Below are 12,306 nucleotides of genomic sequence, written 5' to 3' on the forward strand. Positions count from 1 at the left end.
AGCAGGAACCCCACATGGCTCCCCTGTCTAGAATACTTGGCAAACAACAGGGAAGGTGTTGGTGGGCACCATGACACCCGTGGGAACCACACTGGAGACCCCTGCCCTGGCCTGGGTATCTGCCAGCCTTGTGCTTTTCTGGGGAACCAGCTTTAACTGAGGTCAGGTTGGCTTAGCCATGAGAGGGCTTTTTCAGCTGCTTCCCCTGCCCCAAGCTATAGAACTACCTCCCCAAGGAGCCAAGAGGGACACCATCCCTTCAAGCTTTCGTGGTTTTAAAAACTTTGCCCGAAGGCCTTTGAATTGGATTAATAAGGGCAACATCTGCTGCTTGCTGGTTACCTTATGGGTTCATCCTATGTTGTATTGTTTGGTGGTTTTTATCAGTCTGTGGGGATTTTATGCATGTAATATGACTCGGTTTTAATTTGGTACACTGCCTTGAGCCCCTTGGGGTAGAAAGGCAGTTGATAAAGAAATTAAACTAAAACCAGCCTATCGGGTCTAATTAATTTTCTCGTGTGTTGTTTTCCTAACCCCAGTTGCCCTTCAGAACTATTAATTGCCCTGCAGGAAAAAAAAATGTAGAGGTCTAATATGGGAACCATGGTTTGAAATCCCAGTTTGCATGTAAGAAGCTAAGTTCAGTTCACTGAAGTGCCCCAGTTCAGATGTCACAATTGGGGTTACATTTCCTGCTTTAGGAAATCAGCTCTGCATGTGAAGGAAGAAGGAAGAAGGTAAGGGCATGTAAGCCGAAGAATAAATCAGGCTCATTTAGTTCATTACAAACAGTATTGAATTTCCTTGTGACTTCCAAATTCAAACTGTGCTACTGATGTGCAAAAACATACTGATGAAATACTGCCAAAATCTCTATTACTGATGCGATTGCATATGCAGTTGTATCAAAATTATTTTTGCTTGCACGTTTCACGAGTGCATGGGATTTTTTGAGCATGTAACACACTGATAGCCTTGGCTGGCCCAATCTCAACAGATCTCAGAAGCTAAGCAGGGTCAGCCTTGGCCAGTATTTGGATGGAAAACTCCAAGGAATACCAGGGGTGTAATGCAGAGACAGCCAATGGCAAGTCTCCTCTGAATATCTCCTGCCTGGAAAACCCCATGAGGGGTTGCCATAAGCCAGCTGTGACTTGACGGCACTTTCCACCACCACAACACACTGATAATAAAGATTGCAGTATGGTTGGCTTTTTTGCAGTGTTTTATGATTATGCATATATGCGTCAATGATGCAGAGTGTCAGGCCTCCCCAGTTAAGACACTCCCCACAACACACTTAAGCAGTGGTACTTTATTGAGATGTGCTTACTTTAGGAAAACAGGCTCCATGTCAGAACAGAGAAAAAGGCACCCAAAAAAACCTATTATAGATAATACAAAATGCACCCCACACCTCTCACATATGTCATCATTCAGCCCCTACTGTAGCTATGGAAGCCATGACAGATATACTGCACCTTATCTATATCCAGGCCTGGCAAAAGAGTCTCCAAGGCCAGCTCCCTTGGGAACCAGTGATGGGGCACAATCTTAAAGAAAGTTATGGCTTCTACAAGCATCCACTCCAGACACACATGCACTCCCCTCAGGAATTCCCTCCCCCCTAAATTATGGCAAGCAGTGAAGTGGAACAAGGTGAAACGAAACTGAAGCTTGACACAGAGGTTTAAATTAAGATGCAAAAGTTCTAAAGAAAATGAAAACAGCACATGAGTCAATTCACAAATCAATTTTCCTAGTTTAACTGGAATTAAGGAAGACAGAGTGAAATTCACCACAGAGACAAAAATCCAGAACAATAAAAGAACAGAAGGACAGATCTACTCATTTAAAGTCCTGTGTAGCAGATGATAATCCTCTTGGGCTCTCCTGAGGGTCGCAGCAACTTTCACCTTCCTTAGCTCTTCTAGTAGGTAATAGCAACAGCATCAGCTCAGTTCACTATTCTCTTAGTTCATTACTATAATTGTTTTCTTCCCAGAGGTCCATATTATTGGGATATTTGGTTAATATAGCAGAGATTTGCCCCTGTCATAGAAGCGCGATACTAAGTGAAGTTAATAAATCTCCCAAAAAGTATATGGCAAAAAAGATGAACTTGCATTTATTCAAGTAGATCCAGTTCACATTCAGGTTGCAGTCGAAAGAAGAGTGAGAAGCCTACTCTAAAAAGTACTTTCCCTTTCACAAATGGCCAGCTTGTCCAGCATCATGTGTGTGGGGGTATGAGGGCACTGTACCTACCGGGAGAGACCTGCAGAGAGATGCGTCTCCATGGAAGGCCATGTGCAACAAGTGAGAGAGGAGGGGTTAGAGGACAGCTCCCAGGTTAAGACAGAGAGAAGCATCTCATTCAAGGAGATACCACCTATACACACTTAGAGTGATGTAGCACCCACCCCCAATGTCCAGGCATGCTGAGTCGCTCCCTCCAACACATATATGGCAAATCAGCCCAAGCATACAGCGGATATATCACAGAACAGTTGATATTGCTATGGAACTGCTGCATATCAGGACACCATCCTTACATTTACCTATGACATCCATGCAGATGAGGGGGTGGGGCTATGCAAACAAAAAGGTGGGGGGGTCTCCAAAAAGGAGACTCTACCTTTTCTCTTTGCCTGCATTGGGTGGCAAAAAAAAATATCTATGAGATTAAATGCAAATACTGATGGCTTTGCAGAACTGTGAATCCCTTAGGTGAGCCATTAAGGATGATGTGAAACAGGGTCTGCTTTGCATGACAAATATACCAATAAAGAAGAGAGCTATCAGATTTTTCAGATTCCCCCGCTCATAAAATGAGAGGGAAGTTCAAGAAATCAAAAATGAGCCTCCTTCATAAATTGGGACATACCTTAGGGTATGAACAGTATCCGGCTGCCCAGAGGCCTCTGGCAGGGTGTTCCTAGCTCTTTCAATTTATTTATTATTCACTTGCTTATTTAAGAGACCCAAGTGCTGCATGATGGAGTGAGCTCCCGTCTCTGGCCCCAGCTCCTGCCAACCTAGCAGTTCGAAAGCAAGAAATTGCAAGTAGATAAATAGGTACTGCTTCGGTGGGAACGTAACTGTGTTCCTTGCACCTCGGAGTCTAGTCATGCTGGCCACATGACCATGGAAACAGCTTTGGACAGCACTGGCTCTTCAGCTTGGAAACATGGGCCGCTGCGATGGGACTGGTGCCACCCGCACCGGGCTCCCCACGTACCCCAGGCGACAGAGCTCCCGAAGTGGCACGTTCAGCGGACGATGGAGGCGACGGACCCTGGGGCATGGGAGGTCCAGGAGACTCACGAGACTCCAACCCCCTCCCTCCGAGACCACAGACATGCAGGGGAAACCAGGAAGAGAAGGGGCTGGAGGACGGGGCTGGCATGGACACCGTTCCTTGGCCACTGACTCGGGGGGGGGGGGGGGCCGGACGGAGAGGAAGAGCCAGTTGGAGGGTCCCAGCCTTACCCCTCAGAATTGAAAATCACCGAAGTAGCGGATGTCGGTCCCTTCGTCCTGGCTGGAAGTAGGCACTCCCCTGCACATCCCCGCTCAAGGCTTGAGACATGGGGATATACAGGGAGGCGGGACCAAAAGGGGAAGCACCAAGGGAATGATGGACAGGGGGAAGCAGCAATAGGCTTAGGAATAACAGAAAGGGGTGTGTCACCAAGGGAAGGGACTGCAGATAAAAGGAAGGAAGTGGAAGAATGCCGGGGAGGATTTCAGAGACGATCGCCCAGCCGGAACAGAGAGAAGCAGGAGAGGCAATCGTTCTGAGGAAGATGCCTGGGGCGTGACGCAACACCCAGCCCTTCCACACCTGAGGCATTTGTTTCCTTCTTAAGCCTTCCCCCAACACAGCGACTGGATTCCAAGGGCCTGGGGGCAACCCCGAGCATGGCAAGCACCGCCCCCTAAAGTTGGATTTGACTGGCTTTCAAGCAAGGGAAATCTTTACATTTACTTTTAAGGGAGACTTGGGGTGCCTGTCATTTTAAATCCAGGACAGCAGCAATGGCACGCATGGTAATGGCAGGAGATGGGGCACAACTTTCTAGCAAGCTGCATTCCAGTTAGGGTGGGGGAAGTTTCAGACTAAATGGGATAGCATGGCCCTCCCCTTATCTGCTGCTGAAGGCTAGGTGAACTTTAAGAAATGCCTCCCGCTGGTGCAGCGACAAAAAGAGCCACATCTCTGATTTTACTGCTTTATGCTACTGAACACAATCACTCACCATATAACATGCACAATTGTGCATTTCTGATTACAAGTAATATGGCCAGTGTACCTTTTTGATGGTCAGTGAAACAAACCTCTCAACCATGGGCAATTTTGACAGGTAGACGTTTTGTTGCCTTGACCAACAGAAAATACTACCAGCAAGTAACATTAAAAAGTGTGTGTTCTTGTTGCTAAGTCAGAGCACTATGGCGCACCATATCCATTGCCATCTTTTCATTCTGTTAGAATCAATAGTGTACAGAATTGGGCCTTCATTATGGGCCAGTCCCATCAATTAAGTGCTGATGGTTTTTAGAAAAATGGCAAAGACACTGCTAGTCCAACAGGATAAGGCCAAGTGAGGATTTCTGGGCATACCTGTTGTTATAGCTATTATGAGATGACAACTATGAAGTCTTTTAAAGTGATCGTGATATTATTTATTTCTTAGGGTTTTTTAAAAATACTGTAATTTTTTAAAACCTTGCTTTCATGTACATTTCAAAGGCAGCGTGTCAAATTATAACAAAATAAGCAAATGAATACATTATTGGTAAAGTCACATCCGGCCTGTAAACTAATGCATAATCACAAGTTGTCGAATTTGTTTTCCTAGTTGAGGCACATTATAGTCCCACTGCCAGAAACTGAATTTACTTTTCAGTCAAATCTGAAGTAACAAAATCATCTCTGTAATCACTGGGCAAAGCATAACATTGCCTCGGATCCAGCAAGCTGTGTGTTCTACAGTTCTCTGCTTGGGCTGGAAGAACTATTCTGTTCTCTGTATATTTCAGAATTCATATTCTTGTTTTTCTCTCTTTTCTTGATTTACTGGAGTAATTTTAAACTGCACTTTCCTAGACAAGAAGAAAAAGAGAGAGACCAAAGGGAGCCCCCCCTCCTCCCCCCCTCCTGAGTTTCTTCTGGGTCAGGCCATGCTGGAGGCTCCAGTGGAATTCTGTCTGGAGCTCTGCCAGCCAAGGCTGCAGAGGGAGTCTGTCAAATCAGCGCATTCTCAGCTGTTCCAGCCATCCACTTTTCCGACCTCCCCAGGATTTTTAAGCTGTTCTGTTCTCTGTCAGTGTACCGTGTCATTCCTCATGAGAAAGGTCGGTGCATGTGGGAATCTTATTCTCAAAAGATGTAGAATCCATGGCAGGCCTGTCTTGGTTAGTAGTATTTAAAGAAAAATCATGTGATAGAACCTGGATGCAGTTTCCTAACCCAGCAATGAACTGATTAAACTGGCTTTGGGCAAGCGGCTGTTCCTCAGCTTGTGACCTGTAAAACGGGAATGATGGGATAAAAGGGAAGAAGACGAGTAAATTTGCAAATCAAAACATTTCTGCTGATCTGTTTAATAGAGATAAGAGCTCTGCTCCTTTCTCACAAGCTGGTGTGATGATGCAGCAGTGAAGACTGGCAGATGTTTGAAACTAGGAATGCGCCAGTCCTACACACAGGAAGGAAAGAGAATGAGGAGGAAGTAAGCCTTAGCTCCCCCTGACCACGGTCCTGTGTGCTCGCCCATCCTCAAGTGTGAGCAGACAGCCATGCAGTGGCATCACACCTGACTCTGCAAAACCAGTGCACGTAGGCTCTGTGTGCATGGTCAGAATCCCAAATTAAATGCAGGATTTCGTCTGCAGTTATGGAATTTATTAACATTGGATTTGGGTGCTTGCTGACTTCAGAGGTGCACCCTGAATGCCCTGCAGGCATTCTGTCGTTCCTGTGGCAGACACTTCCCACCTGCCTGGGTGTGCACTTCAAGGCATCCTGGCTTTTCCCTGTCAGGGATTCTACTCAGGCTGCTGAAACTGCATCCTAATAAGGGCCGATAAAAATGGCCGTATTGCCAGCTGGCATAGTTCATTTCATTCCTCATCTACATTGTGACCCTGTTTTGAAGGAGGGACTTCCCAAGCCTCATGGCTTGTAGAGAGAATAAAATGGGGTGCTGAATCACCTTCTGGAAAGCAGCCAGCGCTTTCCTGCATTATGGGCTACCTCCGGGGAGTTAGCATAAAGACTGCACGTCTCTATACACTGATTCACTCCCACTGCAATGAAAGGATTTTTTTTCCTAAGTAAACTTGGATAAGTTCGGGTTGCACAAGTGCAATTTTTCTTCAGCCTGCACATGCTTTTCCTTTCAAGATTCAAGAATGTTTGAGGTTATTCGCTTTATTCTCTCCCTGCAGCATACTTTGCTGTTGTTCTGCCCTGTTCATGTAACACACAAGGCAGCCTCTTTGGTGTAGTGCCAGTTTGGTGTAGTGTTTAGGAGCATGGACTCTAATCTGGGAGAACCAGGTTTGATTCCCCACTCTTCCACATGCAACTGCTGGTGTGACCTTGGGTCAGTTACAAGTTCTTTCAGAGCTGTTCTCTCAAGGGCAGTTCTCAAAAGAGCTCTCTCAGCCCCACCTACCTCACAGGGTGTCTGTTGTAGGGAGAGGAAGGGAAAGGAGATTGTAAACCGCTCTGAGGTCCTGATCAGACGGGTTTTTAGATCTGCGCCAGGCACAAATGCCTGGTGGATTTAAAGGTCATGACCAGACAGCAACATCTGGGAAATGTGCCTGTTCCGTGAGCATCCTGTTTGCCACGCTTCAGAGCCATACTTAAAAGATACTAGTTAAAATCCGGAGTTTTCGCTTCCCAATGGGCCAATTGCGGACTTTCCCCCATCTGATCATTCCAGTACACAATCCTCCCATCGGCATGGTCTGACGTCAGACCATCCCAAGTGGGCGCCATTTTCAAAAATTCTTAGCAATATGCGCATAAGCGTGTAAACGTGCAACAGCCAATGAGCTCCACTCAAACGTTCCGAAAAATTTCATGTTTCTAAACAGCCCGTGAATTTTATGAACTGCATTAATTAAAAAGGTACCTAGAGAGAGGTACCACTGGCGGTGCTTTAACCATCCAACTCCATGCATGCGCGGAAAAACAAGTACACGTTGAGGTGCAGATGCGCATGCCCAAACAGATTTTTTTAAAAAACCAACCACGCTGCTCCTTTAGGTGGATGCCGTCTAGACAATCCACTGCGGAGTACACATGCGGTAAGGGGCGCTGTCTGGTTGTGCAATGCCAGATAAAAAAGATCAGGATCAAATTAGAGCCGGGCCAATTGCGGTATTAGCTGGCCGTCTGAACGCACCCTGAGACTCCTTTGGGTAGTGAAGGGCAGGGGATAGATCCAATCTCTTCTCTCTCCTCTTCTCTTTAGATGGCAGGGTTATGGGCTTGCTGCCTGATTACTGTGAAGGAGTCTATCACTGTGGTTTGGCCAAAAGTGACACAGCTCAGGGAAGTCAGGGCCAGTGACAGAAAGAATGTTAACAGTTATTGATTATTGTAAAATCTTAGTTCCACAGTAGGAGCTAATTGGCATGAAGTGGCCTCCCAAATTAACCTTCTCATTCAAGGACACATCTGAGCAGGGAGAAGGTGTTATCCAAAGGTGTCCACTCTGGCTTGGGAAATTCCTGAAGATTTGGGTATAAGGTAGGGTTGTCAAGTCCATCTTTCACCCCCAGCGGGGGACTTTGGGGGCGTTCCTGGAGGGGGCGGGGCATCCCCGATGTGATGATGTCACGTTGGGGACGTCTGCCGCCCCCCCACCAGCCCGCGCGCTGAATCTCCAGAAACGGCAGTTCCCTGTACTTAAAGGAGCCAGCATTTCCCCTTTAAGAGCAGGAGCCAGCGTTTCCCCTTTAAGAGCAGGAGCCAGTGTTTCCCCTTTAAGAGCTGGAGCCAGTGTTTCCCCTTTAAGAGCAGCTGCGTTTCCCTTTTAAATGCATGAAGCTTCGGGCTTGGGAGGAAACACAGGCTTGGGAGGAAACACACACTTAAAGGGAGGGGTGGCTGTGGGTCATCTGGCCGGCAGCGGGTAGAACCCCCCCAAAACAGGGGACCCCTGGCAAGGGGGGTTGGCAATCCTAGTATAAGGTCTGGAGACAGTGGGAGGGAGGGAGCTCAGTGGGCCTGTAATGCCACACAGTCCATCCTCCAAAGCAAGACAAATGTGGACAATCACGACCTAATCAGAGAACAAATATAAAGAAAACAGTTGTGAGAGTCTGACCCACAGATCAAGCAGTCAACAAGACTTGCAAAGAAAATGCTTTCTGTATATTATGGTCAACAAGCACTACAACACAATAAACAAATTCCTTCAAATCATAAGAAAATCCTAGTGTGAAAATACATCATCAATGTCATCTCTGGATTATGTAACGATGTTTCAAATATATTTAGATAGGATCCATTAGAAGCTTAGCAGCATATTTGAGCCTGAATACTTATTGAGATCAGCGTCCAATCTAAATGTATTCTCTTTCCTGATATTTTGTAAAGCACTTTATGAGCAAGAGCGCTTTTGTACTACTCTAATATTTCCTGAGGAAGATTCAATTTTAAAACGTTGTTATATAATCTGGAGACGACGTTGATGATATATTTTCACACTAGGATTTTCTTATAATTTGAAGGAATTTGTTTATTGTGTTGTAGTGCTTGTTGACCATAATATACAGAAAGCATTTTCTTTGCACGTCTTGTTGACTGCTTGATCTGTGGGTCAGACTCTCATAACTGTTTTGTTTACATTTGTTCTCATCCCCCAAAGCAACCATTTTCCCCAGAGGAACAGACCTCTGTAGTCTGGAAATCTGTTCACATTCTGGGAGAACTCCAGGCCCCACCTGGAGGTTGACAACCCTACCCCTCTAGCTGAAGGGTGGTGTAGTATGAATGGGAATACAAAGATTTTTATATATAGGTTTTTTTCTTCTTGATTGTTCATATTCATATTTCTCTGGTTTTTATAGATTTGTTCTTTAAGTAATATTTTATTAGGATGTTAGAAAGGCCTGTTATATAGAAGGCTTTCCTCTTGTAGGTCTGATATTGTTAGCAGACAACATAATAGGTACAAAGTTCATGATTCTGTAGTTCTTAGGGCAAACCTTTCAATGTCTGGGTCAGATAAGATTTTAGTCTGATATGAAGAATCCTTGCCTGTTATCATTTAGGTTAGGTTAAGTAAACACTTAGTTTGACGTAGATATGTTTCTTTATATCTGGCCAATCAGAGGATTATTACTCAAATTACCATTGTCTTTTGTAACCATTTATGCTGTTTGAATATTGTTTTCTTGATGATGTCAGTCCATGTATAAAATATCATGTATTTCCTGAATATGTTCAGAATATGCTCAAGAAGAAGATGAAGAAGAAAAAGAAAGTTGTCAATTTTTGGTTAACTATTTGTCCTAATTGTTTTCCTATTAATTGAGGCATTTTTCCTGAATATGCTGAGAAGAAAGCAGTCAGTTTTGATGGGTCCTTTGGCCTAACTGTTTTCCGTATTTCATCGCAATAAAATACAAGAACTTCCTCCTCGTTTTGATTTCAATGTTCTATTTTTGACTGGATATTAATTTGTATAACAGTGGTGGCAGCTATGTGAGCAGGGGTGGTGAAGTAAATAGAGCAGTGAATTGCTGACAGGGAGCACCTTGTGACGCAGGGTCCCTCTGTCTCTGGAAGCTAGATATGGGACAGTGGGTCTGCTGCCCTATAGAATTTCCTCTTTGTCTCCAACCAAATGCTACTTGTACATATGTTAATATAACAATGATGCCATGTATCTCCAATGCTCTCTCGCCAAAAGAAAACCAAACTCAGGTAGAACTGTTCCTGGAACTTCTCACCACTCGTAGTGGAGGGGAACATAATGCAGAACTACACTGGAATTGGATGTGGGCTTGATCTCTTGCTGCTTTGGTGACCTTTGAAGAGATACTTCATTTCTTTTTTCAGCTACATTGGTAAAAAAGATGCTAACATTTTCTGAGACATTGTTATAGGATGCAATAATAAAAATAATATTATAATAACACTGTAAATGTAGTAACAAAATACTTCAGTAATAGCAAGGACATGTATTTTTAGAAGTGTGACATGATTGTGTATTTTTGCATGAAAGTTATAAGAAGCAAGCTGCAATGCTAAGCCTCCTCTCTCTCTCTCTCTCTCTCTCTCTCTCTCTCTCTCTCTCTCTCTCTGTCTCTCTCTCTCTCTCTCTCTCTCTCTCTCAGCTGGAGCCAGTTGGACAGAAGCGGTCCTACAATAACTTTACTTATGAAAGGTCAACGCTCACATGTCCAACCTCAGTAAGCAACAGTGCACTGCCAAAATATGATTTTGAACATATTTTTTAAATTAAACAGGCCATCAGGCAGGGATTGGGTTCAGTATTTTCAATAGGGAGGGATTTAGGAGGGCATCAGATGAGGAAAACAAAAATGCCATTCTTACACCCAGTGGAGTTGATGGGCCAGCTCAGCTAAGGAGGGCACTGCAATTGTAGTAACCTAACTGAGGACAATAGTGAGGAAGCAGGCTACAGTAAAGGAAGCTCTCTGTATTTGTCATTTTATGATGTTCTGTATGAAATAAATGAACACACTCTGGTTTTCTGAATAAAATTAGAGAGCAAAGAGACAAGCGCAGATGAGGTGCAAAGGGACCCATTATTGCACCAGTCTAGATGGAGCCAGTGAGGGCAGGTGTGGACACCTGGGCTGTAGTCACATACACTAAATAATCCACTTTCGGTCCACTTTCCAACTGGATTTTGCCAGTTCGCACAGTAAAATCCAGTTGGAAAGTGGATTGAAAATGGATTATTTAGTGTGTGTGACCACAGCCCTGGAGAAGCAGACTGTAAAAAAATAAAAATAAAGGAGGAGTATCCGAGAGGGAGACCAATGGGAATCATATGGCTCTGGAAGCTAGCCAGCCACAGAAGGTGTGGATTTTGTTTCCCAGCAGAAATCGAGGCAGGGCCTTGATGGGTGACAATTATGGGAGGTTCTGCAAATATTTGCAAGGAGAGTGAGGAGTGGAGCCCTTGGCCCTGTAAGGATTTACAGCAGCTCTTTCTCTTGCTGCACAAGCAAAATACAAAAGCCAATATTTAAGGAAAGACTATTTACTTGGATTTAAGCTCCTAAACAGTTTGTTCTCTTTGGGGGGAAACTGTTTCATTTCACTACAGTGTATTAGAGTTGCATACTCCCAGCTGAAGAGTTAAAATAAATGTGCTAAAAGCGAGGCTCATCCAGCAGACTTCAAGGGAATAGATAAGATTATGGCTTTTGAAACCGTTAAGATGGGGGAGTCTTGTAGTTGTACCAGTGGGAAAAGATCAGGGGATGTTGTGGGGGGGAGGTGGTATTATTACTAATGGAATGAGTAGCATGCAGACTGAATGCTTCTTCCATAAATATTCTCTAAATCATCTCTTTCTGCTCCAGGAACACCCTTTTCTTTTCACATCAAAGAACAGTGGATGGCAGAGTTCAGGAAGCCCGTCAGAGAACAACGGAGCTGTGGTCCCTTACTGGGCTGTGATTGTGGCAGTAACAGCTGGAATCTTGGCAGGCTCCCTGATGGTTTGGGTTTTGATGGCTCCACGAGCCCGCAAACACCCACAGGCAGGCAATGCAGCAACTGCAGAGAAATCATCATCATTTTAAATTTGCACCTGCACCAAGGAGACCTAGCATAATATCTTCCTCCGGTGACATGAGGAGAGCTTAGCTGCAGCTTTACGTAGGCTATTTTTAAGTCAAATGTTTCCATCTGAAAGTAGAAGAGACATCAGTCCATGCCTACCACCCCAGACTTCTCAGAAACTGATGACAGACCAGAGATGAAAGTATGTGATTATATATAAGGACATTATACCTCAAAAACTAAAGCAAGAAAATTTCAAATTTATCAGCATTATTTGATTACAAATAAGATATTCCTACTATAATGGAAATACCAAGATTAAAGAGAAGTTTGTTAACAGTGCTTAAAAATGGTCTGTGGCTTGCATCACAAAATATTTACACAGTCAGGTTCACTGTACTAGTTTGTGCATCAATAGGTTAAGTGAGCATGACGCCTAACACTGCAACCCAACAGGCACAGCACATGAGCACTGGAACACAAGTTTCACATGAATTGCAATATGGAGTGCC

At 44.4% G+C, this 12,306-nt stretch overlaps 1 protein-coding gene across 1 annotated transcript in view; it reads left to right on the top strand.

Annotated features, from left to right (window-relative positions):
• Positions 1–12,105, top strand: part of PLB1 (phospholipase B1) — a 23,960-nt gene extending 11,855 nt beyond the window's left edge. The window contains exons 7-8 of the mRNA XM_015427968.1: positions 10,372–10,446; positions 11,593–12,105. Of these exons, the coding sequence (XP_015283454.1) occupies positions 10,372–10,446; positions 11,593–11,814 (297 nt within the window). The 3' untranslated portion in view covers positions 11,815–12,105. The remainder of the gene's footprint in view (positions 1–10,371; positions 10,447–11,592) is intronic.
• Positions 12,106–12,306: the final 201 nt, after the last annotated feature.

The sequence above is a fragment of the Gekko japonicus genome, unplaced genomic scaffold (genome assembly GCF_001447785.1).
Source record: "Gekko japonicus isolate JY-2015 unplaced genomic scaffold, Gekko_japonicus_V1.1 scaffold934, whole genome shotgun sequence".
Lineage (NCBI taxonomy): Eukaryota > Metazoa > Chordata > Lepidosauria > Squamata > Gekkonidae > Gekko > Gekko japonicus.